We start from the raw sequence: 23,751 nt of genomic DNA, 5'->3' as shown, positions 1-23,751 counted from the left end.
CATTAGTATTAAATGCTTTTGTGAAGAAATGATCAGTTCACAAGTGTAGTCTGCTAATTGAGCCTTCTGTTTTATTTGCTATGTGAAATTGTATGTTTGTATACTAATTGTATGTTTGCTATATGAAATCGTATATATTACTATTTATTTTCTTTCACAAGCTTGACCAATTTATGGAAGAAAATCTTTACGGTAGAGATATATTCAGTGTCTCAAAACACTGGAGAATGCGGGCATCGATCCCGCTACCTCTCGCATGCTAAGCGAGCGCTCTACCATTTGAGCTAATTCCCCCTGGTAGCAGGTTGTACGGGTGGAGTTACTTGTGCTGAATCATAGCTTGGCTGCTTCAGCTATAATTAGTTTGTTGAGTCAGTCTGTTTTGAGTTGAGCCATGTCTGTTTAAAAACAATCATCATTCTGTTTATTTGAAAAGCCTGATATTTTAGAACTCAGAATACTCAACATACAAGAAGCATACTGATACGTTTTCTGCTGTGTTACTGTAATAAAACAATACTTACTTTCATAAACAAAGCCTCCTCTAGTGTTTATTCAGGAAGGAGAGGACTGTTTTTGTTTTAATCTCTGTTACTATGCAGATCTTGAAAGACTTGCAGATCTAGAAACCATACTGTTAGAAGTCACTGAAGGGCAATGAGATTTTCCTTCTTGTTTTCCAGTTAGTTTTCTTTTCCAGCTTTATTTTCTAATTAGCTGTATGCAGATGATAAATACAGTGATTTCAAAGTTCACATTTATCACCATCTGTGGAGAGAAACCATTTATATTTTCTTAAGTTAAATTCTAGGTATTTCTACCTTTTTGTGTTGATTCACTTAAAATAGTATTGCATTTTAATTATATGGGGTTACTAAAAACATTTCACAAATTCAGAAATTCAAGTATAGTCATACTGACTGACTTCGCAGTAAGAAGCACATTGGCAAAGCTCTGTTCCCAGGTTATTAAATCAAGGAATGTTTTCTGGATTCAAAGAATGAAAATATGGTTTACAGTGGGAATGGTTACACTGAAAATTATATAATGAGAGATTTCTCACTTTCTGTTCCAATACAGAAGAGAAAGTTCTGTCAATAAAGGAGAATGTCTGCAGTAATACAGTAATACATGTATTGACGTTTTTCTCTAATGGATTTAACTTGCTGGATGACAGCATCCAGCCAAAAGAACATAAATTACAAAATCAAGCATCAGATACTTGCAACTAAGGTAGCACTTCAAATCTGTCACAATCCAGATCAAGGCCAAGATTTGGAACTAAAAACACAGTATTACTGTGAACATTCTCTTAGAATTTAAATATTCTCGTGCAGAGACTGAGGTAAGGCAGAACAGTAAATAAAAAATTGTTCTTAAAATTTCATGCACAATATTGTAACTGACTTTACCTCACTGAAGTTAACTTGAAGGGGAAAACAAATGTACAAAAGTGGTTTCAATCCTGCTCACAGGCAGACATCATAGGCTGTTAACGGCCCACTGCATGTCTGCAGCTGGGATCTTTTCTGTATCGTATTTCACAAGGTTCAGCTCTATGTACAGTTTTCTTTATCTAGCCTAGGCAGCCAGAGTCACTATCAAAACAGCAGATAACCTCTCCCTGTTTTTCACCCCCAAGTCTCACTTTGCTGCCACTGAGAAGGCCTAAAGCTTGGATAATTCAGCTCACAGAAAAACAATTAATTTGATATTAAAGTCAGATAAGGGTGAGGAAAGACCTCTGCAATAGTTCTATTTTCACTAATTAAAATTCATATTTCATAAAATTGACAGCTCATTGTTTTGTGAGCTTGAATTTGTTGCAAATTTTCATGTAGGATGATGAGTAAAACTTTGTAATTTACCCACCTGGTTGTGAAAATTTCCTTATCTACATGACTGGAAATAATTCTGAATTCCAGGTTTTCATTTCTCGTGGGTTTTTCATCTGTGAAGGGTTTGTGTCCACATACTTTCATTTAACACACATCACTTCAATGCATCTCTTTGGCAGCATCAGTATGAACTGCTGCAAGGTAATTTAATCAGGTTTGATTTTTGCTCTCTTAGAGTATGTCAGAGCAAAGGTGAGTGCTGTATTATCTTCATGCTGCTCCACTGCATTGCCTTTGATGTGACTTCCCTCAACATAGAAGAAGTGGCAGTCCTCTTCAGAGAAGGATAAATCTAGTGTGAGTTGCATGGCACTGCAAGGCTTCAGGTGGTGAGTTTATTGTGCAAGTTAGCATGAGGTGCCTTATTGTGTTACTTGGGAGTTTGTCCTCTTGGACGCATAATAGACAAAACTCAAGGTCAGATGGTACCAGGTGTTCTGAATGACTGCCCTGGGGCTACCACCCATGATAAAGAAGCAGGCAGTAAAACAGGTAGTTATTATTTGTGGTTGTGACAATCTATAGTTACAGGACAGAGAAGGTTATTGGGGGGGGGAATTAGCTCAAATGGTAGAGCGCTCGCTTAGCATGCGAGAGGTAGCGGGATCGATGCCCGCATTCTCCACTGTCACTTTTTTTTAGTGGTGGGATTAGAACCAGGTTACTATAAAAGATGCTTGCGTGTACTGGACTGGAATTTTGGAGTAAAATAAGCTTATTTCTTATATGTACATGATTTATTTCTTAAATGCTGCCATATATTTGACTAAAATAAAATAACTCATATTAAAACACCAAAACTGACTTTGGGCAGGTTTTTTTGGAAAAAACAAATGCTAGAACATATTTCCTCTCATGAATTGCAAGTAATAAAATATTACTCTGTTTATTTTACTCACCTGGAAAACATGTCAGTTTCTGATTTGTCTTGTTTCTTACTACGTCATTTGGAAATGTTAAGTAAAATATTACAAATTTATTATTTGACACCTGTTTTGGAATCGAATGTACTGTCATTTCTGAATAGACAAGAGCAAGAGAAAAAATTTATGTGTGGAACTCCAGAGTTTTGTGATCCTGCTAAGAAAATGAGGAGGGGAATTAGCTCAAATGGTAGAGCGCTCGCTTAGCATGCGAGAGGTAGCGGGATCGATGCCCGCATTCTCCAGTGTTTTGTTAAACAGGAGTTGTTACACCTAGAAGTATTTCTTCTAAACAGGAATTCCTAAGCAGGAATTGTTACACCTAGAAGTAGAAAACAAAATATATAACTTTTTTGATAAAATGTTGGTTTTGCTTACATGAGGATAAAACTGATTTTGTCCTTTTCTTCCTCAGTGTGTTTTACTACCAAAACCAGGATTTTGTAACTGTATATGTTAATCCTCTGTCACAACTGTTGGCTCTTCATGGCCCGTTTAAAGCAATATAATTAGTAGGTCTTCAGATTTTATCAACTACTGTTTTTCATTGTAGCAAATACAGTGCTCTTGTTTCCCTATCAATTTGGAGTCCAAAGGTGCCAGTCAGAAGGGGAGTCTGGTTGTGTTTATTGCATAGACAAGCTGTACTTTTGAAACCTTACAACCCACAATTAACTAACTTTTTTATTTTTTCAAGAATTAAATTATGCAAGCTGGTGCCAGGCTGTCTGTAAACTTTATTGTAAGGTGGCCATGCAAACTGAGAACTGGATGACAGTCTCCATATTGACTGTTGGTTTACCTCACAGATGATGAATCCCATGCATTTTAAGTCAACTACACATGTATTTTTACAAGAGTACATGTGGTCTTGTAGGTGTCAGAAAAAATACAAAATGCTTACTTTCTTTAGCCCATATCGCTGCATCCAGACAGCAAGTTACATAGCAGCTCTAATTATGAAATCAGATACAGTGCAAAAGTGGGATTGAATCACTTCCCTGACAAGCTATTTGACATGCAGTCTTTAGTGTACTTTCTTCTTTTCCTGAGATAATCCTGAAGTCCTGCAGCCTTCAAGGAAGATAAAATTGCAATTCCAGAGTGACTGCCAAAAATAAAGACTGAAGTTTGATAAGGCCAGATGGAACTCAGTCTCGAGGAGTATACTATCTCAGTTATGGTAAGCATAGGATTATCTTGATAGTTGTTTCTTAGGAATTTACATCTGTTCCTACTGAAGTACCTAACAAAACTGGGGATGACTAGATTGAGTCACTTCTCAGTCAGATCTGTGCTTGCAGAGAAATGAAGTACAAGCTCTGAAACCAGTAACAGTGGTAGCAAATGACATCTTTTCGTCTATCTTGTACTGATTCCCCAACCACCCTGAGCAGCCACTGATTGTATTTTGTGCTAGGAAAACACAAGAGTACCATTCTATTTCACTTCACCAGGAGATTCTCTTTAAAACAAGATAGCAGATAATTTCAACTGTGGTCTCTCAAAGTGACTTACAAACAGTTTTGCCAGTAGGCCCTATAATTTCTTTTTATACCTTTTGTAAAATGTATAGAAGACTTTAATGCCTTTTTTCTATGTTGCTTCTGATGTTAAGCATCTGAAGTTTCTGGCAGGAGTGCTTTCCCCTGGTTGCGTATTCCAGTCTTTAAATGACTTGAGTTGTTGTTTTTTAAATGAGCTTACTTATAAATGCTAACAGCATAGTGTAAATACAGCAGTAAATTGTGATACAGAGTTTGAGACTATTGCATAGGGTAAGGAAAATATTCCCAGTTTATTACTTTAATCTTTTCCTTTGTGTACAGTTCAAATTAGCATATGGATGGTGAAGATCTTTTACTCTGCTTATTTTTTTTACAAAAATACTGTTTATAAGGATTTCCATTCTGTCTACCTAATGATATATTGGCACTTGCAGTCGTTTCTTATAAAAAAAAACCAAAAAATCACTATCAACTACTATGTACAGGCTTTAAGAGCCACCTAGTGGGGTTATTCTGCAAATAACCCTGTAATCACTAAACACAGCAATTAGCATATCCATTTTTCTTTAAAAAATAATCAAAGAACTAGAACATACAAAGAATCAAATTGAAAGGGAGCTGAAACCCATTTTACACACAAAAACTTTCTTCCATTTACTAGAACACTTGATTTTTGTGTCTGCATGATTCAATAGGCACTTGAATTTGCAAGTAGATGAATGGCCCAATTTGTTTAACAGTAATAGTTTCCATACTGACAGGCAATTTTAATTTGAGGAATTTTGCTGATGTAGCCAGATGCATCACTTTTTTTTCTTTTTTTTAACCACAAAATCAAATTTCAAACACATATTTAAGAAACTCTCTTGGTGCTGTTTTGTCTGACAAGAGGAGGTACCAAGCAGTTAGGAAGGATAGTCTTGCTGCAACTGCAAGAGTGGAAGAACAGGGGAGATACATGTTTATGAACTGAAGTAGTACTTCAGGTACCAAGCAGTATGAATTAAAAAATGTGATACTTGTCAAGAAGCAAAAAGCAACTGTGAAATAAAGGTATGTTACAGTTGGCAAACAAAGAGGAGGAAGTCATGAGATGGCTGTTTCATGAGCAAAATACATAACTAATAATATGGCAGCAAGAAAAATGAGATCCTATAAGACAAGAGCCATAGAGAATCTGATTCTGCTATTTAAGGGAGTTTAGAATTTTCACAGGTTTTTAAGAGAGGCATCAAGCTCCCAGCTTACCAACTTACCTATATCTAACTTTTAAGCCTTGAGTAAGGGAACCTAGGCTTATATAGAGAAGCACAAAATGAACTACATCCAGTCCATGAAAGCCAAGAAGATGAGGTAATAGTGACTTGTTTAGTAATCAGCAAGACTGGGGAGAGAGGCTTGTATCTTAACCTGATCTTTCTGATATATGCTGTATTTTTAACTCCAGGATAGACTGAGTTCCTTCCTTGTACTAAAAAGCAAATCACTGAAATTTCAACTACAAGTAAATGGTATCTTGCTCGTACAATGAGCCAGTAGTAAGAAAAATTAGGTTTTAAGGTACTCCCCTTTCACGTGGAGATTTTCTTCCCTTCTGTTGGAAGCAGTGGCACAGAAGTACTTCATTTTAAAAGGGCTAAGTGAGCTATCTGTATCTCTGAGTGGGACGCCTCTCGGAGCTGGTGAACTCTCAGGTTTGTTAAGTTTGGAGGACTGTCACTGAAAAACTGACAACGGGGCCTGGACTGAAGATTGCCCATTCCTCAAGGCTCAGCCTTTGCCTGTTAAAAAATTCTGAGATGTTTCAAGTGAGTATTTCACAGAACTCCAGGGAAATTTTTAACAGGTATACTTTTATACATATGCGTCTTTTTGTGCATGTGTGTAGATGGATTTAGATACCCTGTAACAAGTATAGCATGGATGTTGTCCCCTCAGACCTGTAATTAAGTCACTGCTGCTAGATCTTGTGATCCACCTTAAACTGCAAATAACCTTGGTCGACTTCTAAATACAGGCTTCAAACTGCACAATGCTGGTAGGTCACAAGGCATGTAAAAATCACATCTGTGGTAAATTGGTACTTCTACAACATCATACTAAGATCACTTTTTGCTGGTATCTTGGATAGTGATTCTTTAGGCAATCCTAATTGATTACACATGTAACCCTTTAGACATAAGCCATTGTCCAAGTCTGAGGCTAGGACTGGACCACCTAGTTGCACCTAAACTCCAGGAGTTCAGAAAGCAAGGGGGGTCCACTCTGAACCTTGTGACTTAACAGGAGGGTCTCCCTTACCCTTTTGCATCTTTAGTCTGTGTACATCATTAAATCGATTCTAACCTGCCAATGACACCAAGCTGTGTGGTTCAGTTGATACGCTGGAGGGAAGGAATGCCATCCAGAGGGACCTTGACACTCTTGTGTGGCAGGCTGATGCCAACATCATGAAGTTTAACCATGCCAAGTGCAAGGTGCTACACCTGGGTCGGAGCAATCCCAGGCATAGTTGCAGGTTGGGCAGAGAAGAGATTCAGAGCAGCCCTGCAGAGAAGGACTTGGGGGTGCTGGTTGATGAGAAAAAACATGAGCTGGCAGTGTGCGCTTCCAGCCCAGAAAGCCAACCATATCCTGGGCTGCATCAAAAGGAGTGTGACATGCAGGTCGAAGGAGGTGATCCTGCCCCTCTACTCTGCTCTTGTGAGACCTCACCTGGAGTACTGTGTGCAGTTCTGGTGTCCTCAACATAAAAAGGACATGGAACTGTTGGAACAAGTCCAGAGAAGGGCCACAAGGATGATCAGGGGAATGGAGCACCTCCCATATGAAGACAGGCTGAGGAAGTTGGGGCTGTTCAGCCTGGAGAAGGCTGCATGGAGACCTCATAGCAGCCTTCCAGTATCTGAAGGGGGCCTATAGGGATGCTGGAGAAGGACTCTTCATTAGAGACTGTAGTGATAGGACAAGGGATAAAGGGTTAAAACTTAGGGGAAATTTAGATTGGATATAAAGGGGAAATTCTTTCCTGTTAGGGTGGTGAAGCACTGGAATAGGTTGCCCAGGGAGGTTGTGAATGCTCCATCCCTGGCAGTGTTCAAGACCAGGCTGGATGAGGCCTTCGGTGATATGATTTAGCATAAGGTGTCCCTGCCCATGGCAGGGGGGTTGGAACTAGATGATCTTAAGGTCCTTTTCAACCCTAATTTTTCTATGATTCTAACTCTATTTTCCTTTGTATGTTTAACCCATGTAGTACCTTGCCCTTGAACTTTGCTAAGTTGCCCTTTCACAAATCTATATTAAAACTACTTTTGCTGGTATCTTTGGTCAGTCTTTGAGTGAGTCATTTGTGACACTGTACCAAAGTGAATTAGGGAACTGTTCTGCTAGCTCAGCTGTAAGAACAATAGCGGCCGTTGATGTACAATGGCCAAGAACATCTACCCCAGCTAGAATGTGGGAAGATTCTTCAGTCATGCGCTACTGGACCTTGTTCTTTCAGGACAAATTATATGACATTACACCCATGATGGGTATCTCAATTTATCCTGTTATGCTTAAAATTGAGATAAGAAAACCTGGTTTTAAGTAGAATCTATCTGCATTTTTTACATTGAGGGTACTACCGAAGTACTCTCAAGTCAGACAGATGAACAAAAAAAAAGCAAAGCTCCTTTCACGTTCCCACAAAGAACTTCATAGAAATCACAGAATTCTAGATGTAAAAGTGCTCATTTTCATTTTAAAAGGCTCTTTAGCATTCATTTCAAGTAAAATAACTTTATTTCAGATTACAGCAATACTAATAGTGAAATTGCATTCACTAAAAAAAAAAAAAAATGAATTTTTACAATTCAACTTGAAATATAACCTTGTTCGCATGTTTTACAAAACCTCATAAAAACAGATAGCACTCAACACATTTAGGAATTACATGGAGCTAAAATGTAAATAGCGTCATTCACCTGAGGACTTTCTAGGTCCTCCTTATGCTAGGAATCTTGTGCTGATAGAAGTGCCCCATAATCATTGTTACACTTGTCATAGCAAGTGCTAGCCCCAGATCTTAATCTTGCAAACAGGCAATATTGTAAGGCAAAGTAAAGCCATGACAGCTGGCTGGCAAGGAAAAAAGCTGTGCTTGCCATAGCAAATGATAGTCCCAAATCTCAAAGATCTTACAGACTGACACCATTTTAAGCAAAAGCTGTGACAAGTCAGCGCACAAGGAAAGGCTAACTTAAAGCAGTCTAACAGTCTTCCCAGTCACAGTCAAGAAGTCATCATCAGCCAAGGCACGAAGCGCTTCTTCAAACATCTCCTTTGTGACAGCCTTAAAGAAAAGGAAATCAGGTAAAGATGAGATCCAGGTAGGGGATGAAATACTTCAAAGACAAATAGAAATGCCTTAAATTCTACCAATTTTCTTATCATTTTTTTTAAGGTTTAGCTGCTTTTTGCAATTTGAAATCTGGCTAGGAATCCTGAAGCTGATTTTGCAATTCCAGAAGCCAGAATAAACTACAGTACAGCAAAGATTCAACTCATTTATCTGCAGTAGAACTGGCTTTCTCATAATGTCAGCTGAAAAACTTAGATGTCTCTCTCCCTCCATAGTGTGGTTTTAGGACAAGAATATTGATTTGGAGGAACACCGGGCTTTTAAAAATTAATGTAAAAATGAAGAAACTTACTGTATCAGACTGTGCTCTGAGATCATCAAAAAGCTGTTGGTACTTCAAAGCTGGTGTTTTACCCTTTGACTGGATAAGCTTCTTTAAGGCTTGAGCCAACTCCTCTCTCCGCTTACGAGCTGTTGCGCTCATTCCTGAGAAAAGGAATGAAAATACCTTTCAGAAAACAACTTAGGAGGACAGGTTAAGTTACAAATGCCCAAGAGCACCCCAGATCTAACACTATGACATCACAAACCTGTAGTGAGAATGGATATGTCGACAATTCCAGTCCTCGGATCAGTAGCAGATTGTTTCAGTGCTTCCCGATGGAGCCGTTTTGCTTCTTCTACATCGACTGTTTCAACTTTCTCAGAAAAGCGTACTTTAGCATGCGCTTCTGCCAGTCGGATCAGAGACTCAAGTTGTCGAGGATATGCAGAAACCATTCCCCTGCCACTCCCAATCTTCCTCATGTCCACATATGCCTGAAGAGAAGTCATTAAATGTTTCAGGAAATCCAGTTATATTCATTATTTTCAGACTCCCCTTCATCCCCCAACTCTGATTTCAGAATATAAGCAATTCCAGCTGCCATTCTAGATAATGTATTTTGCTCAAATACTGTCACAATTCATAGAATCATAGAATAGAATCAAAGAATAGTCAGGGTTGGAAAGGACCTTAAGATACTCAAGTTCCAACCCCCCTGCCAAGGGCAGAGACACCTCACACTAAACCATGTCACCCAAGGCTCTGTCCAGCCTGGTCTTGAACACCACCAGGGATGGAACATTCACAAAGGATGGATGACTGTATCACGTATACTACTTCCTGTTATAAAGCAATTAAGCCATGATGATGAATCAAGTTTTGAATCACTTTAAAAATGTAGGACTTGTCATTACAGACACAAGTATTTAAGATGTATATATTTCGTTCAGTAGAACTTCGTTTTTTATGTGATGGAACCAAACCAACACTTTGGAAAGCTAAAGATTAGAGTGCAGAATGACTTGTATACCAATCCCTCTTTTAAATTTTTAGAGATTTTTTTGAAGGATCTTACAGAAAAGTTGTATGTAAACAGAAAGTGTACATACTAGGGAATTTTGCCATTTTTGAGAACTTGGGAAAGACTCTGACCATTCTTAAGAGCAATTCCTTTACCTCAATAAGGGTTTGGCCTGCTTCTTCACTTAACCTGGGATTTACATAGCTACGAGCATATGCAATGTAATCCCTCAATACTGCCATATCCATGTAGTCCTCCTCCATCTTTTCTTCAGTTTGGTAGTACAGTGAAATCAAATGGCGAGCAAGACGTCTGTCATAAGCTTCATCATGTGGATCCAACATCAAAAAGATCAAGTCAAATCTGAACGGGATAGGAATCCAGTATTAGTGTGTCTGCTTCCTTGCCATGGAAAATAGTTTGTTTGAGGGGTCTTGACTTAACTACAGGTAGGAGTTACTTGACTATTAATTCCTACTCTTAAGTAGGAGTTGCTCTATTAATCTGAAAGGATATTTTTTTCTAGAGTTCTAAAAGTGCAGAATAGCACAGCGGATTTGCTTTCATCCTATGGACTTGAAACGTTCGAAGTGAGATGTTCTGCAAAATTCTGATCCCGTGTTCAAGGCTGACAGCTTTTGTTGTTAAAAAATCAACAAAACCCAACCACACACACACAGAAACCCCCTTCATAAAACCCCCTACACACATACCAAATACAGAGGACAAACTTGCTGCTAAAGCAACTACCCTGAAAGGCAACAGCAGACAAGGCACATATCTATGTAGTTATTTCATTGATCTAAAAAACAAAGAAAAACATAAATAAATGAAAAAAAAACCAACAAACCAACCACACTTCCTGAAGTGGTTCTTCCAAAATCCTGAAGAAAATGGTTTATAATTTTACAAACAATATGCTCAACTATACTGAACTACAGGCAGACACAAAGAATAGATTTTTAGCCAATCACATATTTTCATAAGCTTAAATCCAATAAATAGTAGAATCTAGACGCTAACTAAGCCTAGTTTCATTCAGTACACCTGCACCAAGGTACTATTTGTCACTAGGTGGCTAAATTAAGCAGCTCTTCATTGAGGTCTAAGCTGTAAGTGCAGAATATTCAGTATACCGCTGTACATCAAATTTCCAGTTAGTGTGGGAATTCTTCACAAGATGCAACTGCAGCACATCATTTAATCTTCTATCACCAGACATTAAATGCTGCTCTAAAAGCTATTGCCTGCCACCTCCCCAGCTGAATTTAACAGAGCATAAAGCAGGTACAATCTTCAAAATCTATCACCTCTGCTGCAAATTCCCCAGTGTCAGTGTTTCACTTCAAAAGTTCCATGGAGCCAAGGAAAACATCCTGAGTTTTTTTTTAATTTAACAATACTGTAAGTTTCAGAACAACTCTTCTAGGAGATTATTAGGAATCAACAGAAAACAAATACCACAGAAATAACGAGAGATCCTACAGATCTCATTATAGCTTTTCTTCAGTGTGTAAATACCAAAAGGCAGTTCTCTGCTTACACAGAAACTGTAAGAAAAGCATTTAAAGTAAATGTTATAGAAGGTTTCCACTACACTACAAAGAACAGAATTATTCTGTTCTATTACATTTAATAATTTTCAGAAGAGGACATATAACATCTCATAAAAATGGGATATGCAAGCAGAAGCTCAGTACCTTGACAACAGTGTATGAGGAAGCTGAATGTTTTCAATAGTAGTCTTTTTTGGATTCCACTGTGATTCTATAGGGTTAGCTGCTGCTAGGATAGATGTACGAGCATTCAGTTGGCAAATAATTCCAGCCTGTCAAAATGAAAAACATTTCTGAAACCAGCTGCAACTGTGTGCCACCAAAACATTCCCCCCCCCCCCATTTCATAAGATCATCAGTATTATTAAATGGGTTTTGTAGGAAAAAAAAAACTGCATTGCAAAAGCCTTTTGGAGTAAAGCAAGAACAAAAACATCTGGAAATACTAGAGTTTGCTATGAAAGCTGTATTCTTTTGTAAATGAGTTTTTACATAATCCAGGACTGACAGCAACAGAAAAGGATAATCCTTTGTTCTTCTGGTAACTTTTCAGTTTCAGCTGCATAGCATATACCACATACTACATGCTTCGTGGAAAGAGCACGGAACTAAACACTTACCTTTGCAATGGAGAGAGTCTGTTGTTCCATTACTTCATGCAGTACTGATCTTGTGCTTTCATTCATTTTATCAAACTCGTCAATGCAGCAAATGCCATTGTCACTGAGTACTAGAGCCCCTGTCTGAAGAACCAGTTGTCGTGTTTCTGGATCCTTCATCACATACGCAGTAAGACCAACAGCGCTTGAGCCTCTGCCAGATGTATACTGACCCCGAGGAACCAGGTTATGCACATACTGGAGCAGCTGTGATTTGCTGGTACCAGGATCACCACAGAGAAGAATGTTGATCTCTGCACGAAAGTTGCCTCTTCCTGTGTGAGTGAAATCCTTTCTTGATCCCCCAAAAAGCTGAAGCAGAATGCCCTATAAAAATACTCTTCTTTAAAAATCAGAACATCACCTGTTGTATAGCTCACAGAGCAAATCCAACTGTGAACCAAAACATCTAATCAATTGGAACACTGGGAAAATTAACACAACTCAAACATGAAAGAAAACACTTGAAACTGTATAAGTCTTTAAAAGGGTTTGTTCTTTATACATATCCTCATTTCCAGTTAATTACAAACATACAGTTAAACTGCTATGTCCTACAAACTCAGCTTTTAATTAAAGTTTTAAATCAGATACTTTCCAAATCTATTCCAAAAGTTATATAATCAGAATAAATTATCGCTTTTCCTAAGGCTATATTAATCTAGGACCAAAGTACTATTACCTCTTTTTTACCATTAGGTGCCATTTTTATCAGCTGCTTAGCCAAGGCTAGTTAAGTATAATTTTCTTTTCAAAAGAACTGTTTTGCTGCATTCACAATGTTACTTAAATAAAAGTTCCTTACTTGCCCATAAAGAGGGAGCTTAAGGTGTTTTATTTCATTGGAATTTACCAACACTTCCTTCTTTATATTTCCTAAAGAAAGTATATGCTTGCAGTCTTAGTAAAGAAATAAAAGTAGTAACTTGCAGTATTTTGAAAGTACTGGAATTATTACTTTAAACATATGCTTGTAATTTTATCAGTTAGCCAGAGTTATCAGGGAGGATTTTTTTTTCCCCTTTTCAAATTCACTAGATTAAAATTCATTATTTCCCAGTATTTCCATTTCAGAAGGAAATCATTGTATGGTTTTTAATTCAATTTCTAGCCATTTTAGAAACCTGTGAACCAGGATAATATATAAATCTATAAATATACTTGAAGAGGATTGTTTGGTGTCTGACATAACCTTGAGACTGACCACAGACTGTAGTTTTTGCAATGATAAAGTTGTAGTACCTCAGTTGAACATATTATTCAAACAGTCCCTTCTTGTATATATCTAAATAATTGCTTTGCCATTCTGGAAGTTGGGGTCAACCAATTGTCATTTTAAAGCTATTGTTCTCTTGTGGATGTCTCTCTTCAACAGTCACTATGTGCTTATTATAGTACTTATTCTTTGATCACCACCAATCTGAACATTCAAGAAACATCCAAGATGCATCCTGCAACTTAAGTTTTCCCAGTTCTGCTGCTTTCCTACCTTTTTGTTACCTTCCCTCTAATTAACACTGCTTAATACTGTGAAAAGAGTTACAATGCACTTATAACTCCATCCTGACAATACCATGCCATTTTCAGACTGCTAGTTTTCTCAATTTTGAAGGCTTAAGTCATTTTTATAACAAATAATTACAAATGTACTTGCATATAAATACAAATCTTACAAGAGAAATACAGAATTTTCACCTTTTTGATATCTTCATGCTCGTAGATACTTGGAGCCAGTGCTGAAGAAAGTCTGTCGTATATGTCTATTTTTTTAGAAAGCTCTTTTAGCATTGCCACACGTTCCTCTGTAAATGTTTTTTGCTCTGCTTCCTCATCAACACCATGCAGGCGTTTTGAATCTGTTTTGCGATAGTGTATGACATCAATGTGCGTCTTATAGACGGATTTTACACTGCTGACCCTTGGATTAACTCGAATTGGGACTGCCCTGTAGATACCTAAATACAAATTTTAATCACAGCATTAGATATGAAGATCATGGTAATTCCAAAATCTGAGAATTTTACATGTTCCCTTGAGAAGTAAAGCTTTTCACAGCATTAGATATGAAGATCATGGTAATTCCAAAATCTGAGAATTTTACATGTTCCCTTGAGAAGTAAAGCTTTTCAAAATAGCCTAAATACTTTATTTATTGTATTTATTTTATGATTTATTTCCTGGTACAGATAAATCATGTAGAAACCAATGGAACATATTTAAATCATCTAGGCACTATTTTTGCAGGTACATGTAACATTCTTATCACAAGTATTCTCAACAAGGAAAATTCTTAAGCATTTTTGAAAAAAATTAAGGCTTGATGCTTTTGAAAGTCCTGCTCCAACAGCATCCCCCCAGTTCTAAGTGCCAAGTTTAGTAATAGTCTTCTAATGCATCTCTAATAGCTAGTAGTACAGCAGTTGTTTAAAAACAAAATTGTTTATAAAACATGGTTGCAGTATCACTAGACTTCCTCTATGTTACCACTTTTCTGATAGTAGACGCCATTTCAGATACTGCCTCTTCCTCACCTACATTCTCAGAATACTGAACCATCAAGGTCAGACAATTCCCTCCAGTATGTTCATGTCTCCCTTGGAGAGAGGAGTCCAGAACTGGACTGCATACTCCAGATGTGGCCTCACCAGTGCTGAACACAGGGGAAGGATCACCTCCCTCAACCTGTTGGCAACGCTTCCCTTAAGACAGCCCAGGAAGCTGCTGGCACCAGTCATCTGGTCTGTCAAGCTCCGATTCCTTCCAGTTTTGCTTTTGTCTGCAAGTTTACTGAGGGTGCACTCTGTCCCATCATTACATCCACATCATTACTGAAGTTATCCAACAGAGTCTGACCCCAGTATTGACCCCTGTGGTATACCTGTGGTGACCAACCTCCAGCTGGACTTTGTGCCACTGATCATAAAGCTTTGAGCCCAGTACTTCTGCCAGTTTAAAATCCATCTCACTGTCCATTTCTGAAACCCATACCTCATCAGTTTGTCTATGAGAATGTTACAGGAGACAGTGATGAAAGCCTTGCTAAAGTTGAAATAAAGAACACCCACTGCTTCAGCCATCTCATTGTAGAAGATTATTAGCCACTGTAAATACATGCTGACTACTCCCAATCATTTTTTTGTCCTTCATACAGTTAGAAGCGGTTTCTAGGATTATTGGCTCTATCACCTTCCCGAGGTCAAGATTAGGTTGACTGGTCTGTAGCTCCCCAGGTCTCCTCCTTGCCATAGGAGCGACACTGGCTGTCTTCCAGTATCTTAGCCAGTTACCATGACTTCAGAGAACTGAGTGGCCTTACAAAGACAGTGGCCAGCTTCCTCAGAACTTGCAGGTGCATCCTGTCAAATCCCTTTACAGACAAGATCAGTGAAAGAGGAAGAAATACTCAAACCAGACTTTACCTGTGACATTAACTCTGTCACCTGGCTGAACTTTATCGACCAGGTCATTGTGAGCAAACAGGACAACTGTATGTGGGGTCTGTCCTGCTGGCATATCTTCAGGGGACTCCTGCAGTTTGACCTAGCAAAAAACACTGTTTTAGTTTCAAGAAATAAATGCTTTTCCGCAAAACATGCAACAGAATCTTAGCAGGGTCTCCAGAATAATTCTGAATCTGGAACATCATTCAAGAACAGTATACCCCCATCCAAACAGCAAAACGATTACTAATGAAAAGATACGATGAAAATGAGAATTCTGCTAATTGCAACTGGTATGGCTAAAATACTGTTACAGACAATGCTTAATCTAGTCCAGGTACAAGTGGACATACTATATATAAAGGCGTTTCCATATGGAAACATCCAGATGTTCATTTCATCATTTTAGGGTATTTCTTCTCCAAAGTATACTGATACTTCTACTAAGCTGTTTCACCCATTTTCATGTTCCAAAACACTCTTCCCATTTCAAAACATTCAGTCTCAAAGATACGTATGTTAATGCTGTTGATGATACAGAGGGGTGGGGGAGCAAAAACCAGAAACTTTCTTTTTAGTCACTACCTAAGCACAACATACCATCTGTTTGTCAGAGAACATGGATCGATTGTGGATGAGCACCATACTGTGCACTGTGTTACAGTTCTTGCATACTGATGGTTCAGCAATCCTGCCACGATCGATTTCTACTCTGGTGGTGAAAGCGCAAACCTGGCATTTAAAGAATGCTTCTTGCATCTCAGGAATTAACTGGGAGCTTCTGATGATCATACCACTGATGGTGATAAGCTGATCGATATCTACAAAGCATTGAGACTTGTGTCATGACTTCATACGCTTAAAATTTAAAGTAACCTTCAAAATTACATGTTGTGTTAACTTTTAGGTGGCAGGTAGACATTCAGTTAGGTACTAGTATTTTGCCTAAGACAAAGCAAAAAGAATCATAAATGGGTAGTACATATATTCTAATTTTCAGGAATATTTATACAAATGAAAGAATCTTCACTCTCACAGAACTAAGAACATGAGTAGAAGCTCCAGGGAGACTTTGTAGCAGCTTTCTAGTACATAAAGAAGCCTACAAGAAATCTGGAGAGGAACTTTTTACAAGGGCATAGAGTGACAGGATAAGGGGCAATGGCTTTAAACTGGATGAGGTAGATTTAGATTAGATATTAGGAAGAAATTCTTCAGTATGAGGGTGGTGAGACACTGGAACAGGTTGCCCAGAGAAGTTGCGGATGCCCCATCCCTGGCAGTGTTCAAGGCCAGGTTGGATGGGACTTTAAGCAACCTGTTCTAGTGGAAAGTATCCCTGCTTATGGCAGGGGGGTTGCAACTGGATGATCTTTAAGGTCCTTTCCAACCCAAACTGTTCTGTGATGCCAGGAAAGATTTCCTTTACAGATTGATTATTTTGCATTTGGGCTCTAAAGCATTTGTTTCTGAAACAGACATAAACACAAGACACTGGTCTGGATGGACTACAAGTACAGTTTTATACAGTCTTCATGTAATTTTCTGTTAATACTCAATAAGTCTATACAAACCCTTAAGATTATTTTCTAACGCAGTAATCAAAAGTTTACCTTCAGGGTTTAGATTTCTCATATTTGTAGTCTTCAGTGCATTATATGGCCTTACTTGAATCTGATGTTCTAATATTGAATCAGGGTAACGATCAAAAAAGATCTCATTGGCAGCCATGTCAAACGTTGGGATAACTTCCTGTGTGAAATGGTTAGAAACAGTTAAGCTTAAATTTTAAAAAAGTAAATAAATCACAGAATTAAATACTTTGCATAAAAGCACTTTACATGCTGATGATCAGCCAGGAATGACTAAAAGTTATCCCAGCTGAGCATCTTCCTATGTAACAGAAGACTTGCTGTTTAGATTGGGTTTATTTATTTGAGTATTGCAAAGAGGGGAAAAAAATAACAGACGAGACTCTGAACACTGTAGCACTGAGTTTACCAGCTAGTTTTGCATGCATGAGGTGCCCACTACAGTATCTATGCTCAACCATTAGGAAGACATTTTGCATTAAGTAGAATAAAGAAGCTACAGAGATAACACTGAACATACAAAGCACACACTGCATCTAAACAAACAGATCACAAGCCAGAAATAATACAGAAAGGCCACTTGAAAGCCAGAAAACAAGCACACTACTTCACCTGAGGGTAGCAGATGAGTTGCCTGTAAAGGTTTTCATCAAATGATCTGAGATGGTCACAATTTACATTCAGGAATGGTTCCCCAATCATATTAATCTGAAAGACAGTTGAAAAGAAATCTTTAGCTCAATGGTACACAAGACTAAAAAATGAAAAGTTAAATTTCACTGGGTTACAAATACCTCTTCAAGTCGTTGCATATAACGGGGCTCATTGAGATCCAAGCCAACGTCTTCATCCTCTTTACCTACTGGATCGATGAAGCGCTGAAGAAATCTCTGAATGTCAGAGGTAATAAGGAGACAGACAGGAAAGGTGAGCAGAATTTAGTAATATGAACACCGACTTTGCATCGATGCAACTAATACTTGCTTAAGTCAAACTAGCTTTTCATTTAAAAAGAGGAAAAAAAACCCCAAGTTGTTAACCTACCTGGAATTTTTCTTTGCATGAGGCTACATTAACATCTGTTCCCCAAATGACAAGCTTTTGTCCAAGAGATTGGTCGGTTGCTATATCTTCAGCCAGCTGCATGGAAACAAAATAAGCATACACAAATATTGTTGTCAAAAAGAAGTTGTCAGATACAAAATCCTAAGACCTCTACCTACCCCATCTGAGTGTAAATCGACTTCTCTGGCTTTACGGACAGACCCGAGATCTGGCCTCTGCCGAACTGGAGTTCCTCGGATACCGCTTCGTGGAGTACCCTCCACCCTGGAGCTGGGTGTGCCGTATGTCAGAGGTGAACTGATATCGAAGTCAAGTGGAATAGCTATTAGGAAAAAAAAAATATGATTATCAAGACATTTTGCATTATCAAGACATTCAGAACAGACTACAATTCAGCCTCTGCATTTGTCTCTTCATTCTTTTAACTCTACTGTCATAAAACAAGTGGCATCAATCAATTCCAGAGTCTTGTTAAAGCAGAAACAGTAAAAATGTTGCAAGTCTACCTAGAACTTTGCATTAACATCTCTTCTGAGAGACCCCAAAGCTCTAGGAAAAGGAGGGAAGCTTAACTAGAGAGCTTTAAAGCGGTACAGCATTTTACAACTACACTGGTGTTCAAGCATAAGAAGTCAAACGGTAGCATTTTAGATGAAATGCATTCTTCAGTATTTTGGGGCTGCAAAACAAGTGTTATAACAGTTACCAGCTACTGCAATGAAAACCAGTCCTGTTTATAGAAACAAGAAAGGCATTTTAAGGCAACGAGTCAAATTATTTCTGCATTCATAATTTGACTGATTTATTGTATTCTAGAAACACATGAAAACATAAGGCATAACCCCTGATACATACTTCCCAAGATGGCTGAAAGCTACAACAGCAGATCTGCACCTTTGACACTGTGTTCCTGCTATGTTCGCTATGACAAATTCAAATCGAAAACTTGCAACAAAACTATTTTTCCCACCCCCTCCCTCTTCCCCCCGACTATTTTTCGTTCTCCGCACCGGCTCGCTAGGCAGCAGCAGCGGAGCTGCCCGAGCCCCGGCGTACTGTACCGGAGTGCTGGAACTGCGGAGGGCTGGAAAAGAGCGCATCGGGGCCGCCGGGGCTCTGCAGGTCGGCGGGCGGGGAGGTGGGCATGGGCTGCAGCTCTCCGATGGAGGTGGAGTCGTCAGTCCTGCGCTTCTGCGAAGGAGGAGACCGAGCATCCTGCGCTGCAAGACACAAAGCATAAACGGACCCGGCGTTTAGATGGTCGCCCTGCCGCATAAGGCGGACCGAGGAACATGCACGGCAGCGGACGAGAACGCCCTGCAGCCAGCACCCACCCGCTCCCTCAGGCCCGGCCGCCTTACCCCCGTCCCGAGCCGACCCCTTCCCATTGAAACACTTACGAGTAGACGGATTGCTGCCCCGGCCGCGCTTGCTGCCGCGGCGGCGGCTGGGGGTGGAGGCGGGCGACGACATGGCGCTGCTCCGGCTCCCGCGGCGGTCCTACCTGTGGGGGTCCGACAAGCGGAAGGCAGCTGCGGGCGCTCTGCTAACAGGCCGAGCCCCTACCAGCGGATTCTCCTCCCTACCCCTTCACGCACAGCGGATAAACAGACGGCTAGGGACACAAGCCGACCACACCTGGACAAACGTAGCGACACCGGCAAATTCCGCGCCAAGAGACTCGCGTGCGCGCGCGTTCGCGGGCTTTCTGGCCAATGGTTAGGCCCGATCGCAACGGGAGCACCCAACAGAGACAGGAAAGGGGGGATGCGGAACGGAGAAGGAAAGGAGGAAGAAGATAAACTTACCGGTCCCCCGAGGTGAGGGTCGCGCCGTGCTCGACCTCCTACAGTAAGGACAGAAGTATACTTGCAGCGTACTCCCTAGGCTACGAGACGGAGGGTATCCTCAGCAATGGCCCACTATACACCCCTCCCACCCCTAAATAAAACCGCCCGCGCCAGAACGGATTTCGCGGCAAAACTAGGCCCTCTGTCTGGCAGGGAGGCGTGGGGATGTCGGAGCAGCCCATTCTCCGCAGAGGGGGGATGTCTACTAGTGTATTGCGTCAATTGATCCGGTCATGCGGCGAGACACATAAAGATGCCGCCTGCCGCTGGCCGTTAGACGATCGTGCTGCCTCCCTCCGCTCTGAATGGTGTGGCTGAGGTCTACCCACTCTTCTCCTTCCTCCGAGTTTACCAGTCACAACGCCACAGCGCGTGTTTTTGTTGGGCCGCCCGCGGCGGGGCTGGGGCAGGATGGTGGGTGTCCATGAGTATTTGCTCCAGCTACACCGTTGCCTGCAGCCTAGTGATGCTACCAGCGCCGCCCTGCATGGATATACCCTCCTCCGCAGCCTGGGCGAGACCTGTCTCACCAGCCTGGAGAGTGACGAGCAGGGTGCGCACTCGGGCCCCGGGGCGGGCGAGGGGACAGGGGTGCTTCAGGGGCTCTGAGTGGGGCCGTGTGCGGGGCCTGCCCGGCCGTACGCTCTGTATTAGCTTCGAAACACCCCCTCGTCTTGGGGAGGGATCGCTAATGGGGGGGTTGGGGGGGCGGTAGTGGTTACACAGTGCATCAGACCCGTGGTCCTGGGGGATGGCCTTGCCATCCCTCAGTTCTTCACTCGACATTTGAGGGCTGCTGTCCTGATGTAAAATGCTTCATTTCGGGGGAGGGGCAGTTTCTTACCCCAGGTAACCACTTACCTTGGTTCAAAACACTTTAGTGCTAGTGCATGCCCCTCTCTGCCCACCTGCGCCCAGGTTGGCTTTCCCCCAGCCCTGGCATGAGGTCAGAGTCACAGAACCTATACTCACATCCATGTGGGGGTCAGAAACACCCACGTCTAGGTGTGTTTTTTCTGATCACAAGCATCAGCCCAGTCCAAGGGGGTAAGGCATCGTTCTGCACAAAGTGATGGGCTGAGTGGTGTCAAGCCCTCCAGCTCTGCCTGCTCTAGAAAGTAAACCAACTGCCCATGGTTTGTTTGCTTCCCTGCAGCCCTGCACCTGTCCCTCGTGTTTTCCCAAGAGCATGGCTTACTCGTGTTTATCCACAGGTCCCTCGGCATTGAGGAGGTAAGTTGGTAAACTTTAATTCATATAATAAAAAAGTCATAGAATGGTTTGGTTTGGAAGGGACTTTACAGCTAATCTAGTTCCAACTACCCTGCCATGGGTAGGGACACTTTCCACTAGAGCAGGTTGCTCCAAGCCCTGTCCAGCCTGGCCTTGAACACTGCCAGGGACAAGGCAGCCACAACTTCTCTGAGCAGCCTGTGGCAGTGCCTCACCACCCTCACAGTAAAGAACTTCTTCCTAATGTTTAAATCTACTCTCTTTCAATTTAAAACCATTAATTTTTAAATGTAGAGATAGTGCTTGATGAACAGCACATTATATGTATTAAGACTAGATGTTTTTTTCTTTTAACTTCCAGTTTCGAGATTGCAGGGAAGAAGCACTGAAGTTTCTTTGTGTCTTTATGGAAAAAATTGGTGACAAAGTTCATCCTTATGCCTGTCATATTAAGGTGGGTAAAAGAAAATTGTTTCCTAAAGGTCTTTGCCAAATGGTTGAAATAATTTGATCTCATACTCTAACAGATTCATAACTGTCCTTCTCCCCTTCCTGTGTGCTTTATTCTTGTCCAGCGTGCTTGTTAGAGCTGGAATAACTTGATGAACATAAAGGATAATTCATACAATAAAGAAATGTGGAATTGTTTCTTCAACTATAGACTTAATTAACTTCTTTTTATAGAACATAGTGGATATTGATTTTGAAAATATGTTCTTGATATTGAAAATAATATTTATAAGTTTATTTATACAAACCAAGCACACTAATTAAAGTGTCACGTCTTAATATTTCTATAGGTGGTGGTTAGCTTTAGATATTTTTTAAAAAATTCTTCTGTGAAGTTGTTACTTTTGCAATATGTACAGAAATTGGTGGAAAATACAGTACCTCTAAAACCAACATTCTTTGACTTTAGGTTGCTGAATAATATTGGTCTGTATAGACATGCTCAGCTGTACCAATGTACTTTCTGTTCTCAAGTCAGTAGCTATGTATTGTAAGGAATGATAGTACAGAAGTGGAAAATTTGCTACGTGTGTCTGTTATTTCAGAAACTGCGTTTTCTTTGCTTGAGCTGGGATTTGCTTTTTTGTCAGACTATGCTGCAGTGTTGTCAATGACGCTACTTTTGGGACTGGACATTTTTATTGTTTTAGTCTTTTTTAAAACCTTAAGCTTGTTAGGAACAGATACTTTGAAGAAGTAGATTAATACATTGTTATCTTTGAATTCCTTTCTCTTCTTGTATTATAATCTCTATTTTCTTTTCTATCTAGCAAACTTGTATTAGTGCTTACACAAAAGAGAGAGCAGCAAAATGTAAAATCCCAGCTCTGGAACTCCTGATTAAGGTAAAGGCATTTTATAAATATCTCTTGCTTCTAGAAAAAAAGTAGAAAACCTGTAGTATTAATATGGTTACACCACATCATGCAGAAAATCTGTAGTCTGCAGTAGGAAGAGAATAGTGGTAGTGTAATATTTAAATGTTAGTAAGAGATATGTCTTTACAACAGATTGTCTTCAATATTTCTCCAGTTGATTGCTCACATATGAACATGTCGTTCCTTAATCTACTAGCACAAGACACAGTTGAGACAGTAATTTCAGAACATTCTTCCTTAGAATGCATTAAACCATTGTTTTGCAAATGCTTTTGTACCTACTTAGGTTTTTTTATGAAAACCAAAACTCCCTTCTGAGTTATTCAGTCTCAGTTTTTCTGTGACTTGGATTTGCTTTATAGCAGCAGGGAGAGAAATACAGTATGATAAAGGCTACTGTAGACTTGCTAAACCTGTGCTTTCATGGGTTTTTTATATATAAATATAAAAATCTACTGTCTGTAATTTTCATGTAGATGATCTATATATGATATGTATAATATAAATTAAAACCTATAAAATTAATACATATGTAGGAAGGTAATTTGTTGTTAAAGTAGATTTCATGCCAGTACTCTTTCCTGGACCAGTCACCTCAAATCTATTTTATTGAATAGCATACTTAGGCTGAAGTTACACATACGGACTGTGGTTTTATTTAGATCAAGTAGGATTGTAGTATCGATATTAATGATTTTCCTAAATTATATATTTTTTTATTGTAGTTACTTCGAAGTTTACAGCGTTCCTGTCTGATGGAAGAAATGAAAATTGGGGAGATATTTAATAAATTTTATGGGGAACTTGCCATAAAAAGTAAAATTTCTGATACAGGTAGGCTTTACTTTTTCTACCACTGACCTGTGTTTTATTTGCACTCAGGTTTTGTTGCATTATACCCCAGGAAAATGTATAAATGCTATTCCAATGGCAAGTGTGCTTAAAAAT

The 23,751-nt window shown here is 39.8% G+C and overlaps 2 protein-coding genes, 1 long non-coding RNA gene and 3 other non-coding genes across 6 annotated transcripts in view; 4 read left to right on the top strand and 2 right to left on the bottom strand.

Annotated features, from left to right (window-relative positions):
* Positions 1–221: 221 nt before the first annotated feature.
* On the bottom strand, positions 222–294 carry TRNAA-AGC (transfer RNA alanine (anticodon AGC)). Its single transcript has one exon. It is a non-coding gene; the product is annotated as a tRNA-Ala (tRNA).
* A 1,192-nt stretch (positions 295–1,486) lies between these two features.
* LOC130592964 (uncharacterized) lies at positions 1,487–15,152 on the top strand. Its single transcript, XR_008970720.1, has 3 exons — positions 1,487–2,227; positions 12,285–12,514; positions 14,734–15,152. It is a non-coding gene; the product is annotated as an uncharacterized LOC130592964 (long non-coding RNA).
* On the top strand, positions 2,451–2,523 carry TRNAA-AGC (transfer RNA alanine (anticodon AGC)). Its single transcript has one exon. It is a non-coding gene; the product is annotated as a tRNA-Ala (tRNA).
* Positions 2,994–3,066, top strand: TRNAA-AGC (transfer RNA alanine (anticodon AGC)). The gene has a single exon. It is a non-coding gene; the product is annotated as a tRNA-Ala (tRNA).
* MCM4 (minichromosome maintenance complex component 4) lies at positions 8,210–19,931 on the bottom strand. Its single transcript, XM_057397751.1, has 16 exons — positions 19,733–19,931; positions 19,394–19,552; positions 18,491–18,654; positions 18,312–18,407; positions 18,062–18,157; positions 17,880–17,975; positions 17,289–17,427; positions 16,276–16,496; positions 15,655–15,775; positions 13,931–14,190; positions 12,197–12,562; positions 11,721–11,848; positions 10,176–10,383; positions 9,265–9,493; positions 9,027–9,160; positions 8,210–8,665 (listed from the first exon to the last, which is right to left on the bottom strand). The coding sequence occupies exons 1-16, from the start codon at positions 19,803–19,805 to the stop codon at positions 8,573–8,575; spliced, it is 2,583 nt and encodes an 860-aa protein (XP_057253734.1). The 5' UTR covers positions 19,806–19,931; the 3' UTR covers positions 8,210–8,572.
* A 662-nt stretch (positions 19,932–20,593) lies between these two features.
* PRKDC (protein kinase, DNA-activated, catalytic subunit) overlaps positions 20,594–23,751 on the top strand; it is an 81,865-nt gene continuing 78,707 nt past the window's right edge. Inside the window, exons 1-5 of the mRNA XM_057397750.1 lie at positions 20,594–20,735; positions 21,339–21,415; positions 21,777–21,869; positions 22,696–22,770; positions 23,529–23,637. Coding sequence (XP_057253733.1) covers positions 20,594–20,735; positions 21,339–21,415; positions 21,777–21,869; positions 22,696–22,770; positions 23,529–23,637 — 496 coding nt within the window. The remainder of the gene's footprint in view (positions 20,736–21,338; positions 21,416–21,776; positions 21,870–22,695; positions 22,771–23,528; positions 23,638–23,751) is intronic.

The sequence above is a fragment of the Pezoporus wallicus genome, unplaced genomic scaffold (assembly GCF_028554395.1).
Source record: "Pezoporus wallicus isolate ANWC-B61680 ecotype Strahan unplaced genomic scaffold, APGP_CSIRO_Pwel_v1 contig_227, whole genome shotgun sequence".
NCBI classification, from domain to species: domain Eukaryota; kingdom Metazoa; phylum Chordata; class Aves; order Psittaciformes; family Psittacidae; genus Pezoporus; species Pezoporus wallicus.
The sequence above is the reverse complement of the archived record's forward strand: the minus strand, read 5'-3'. Positions and strand labels throughout refer to the sequence as shown.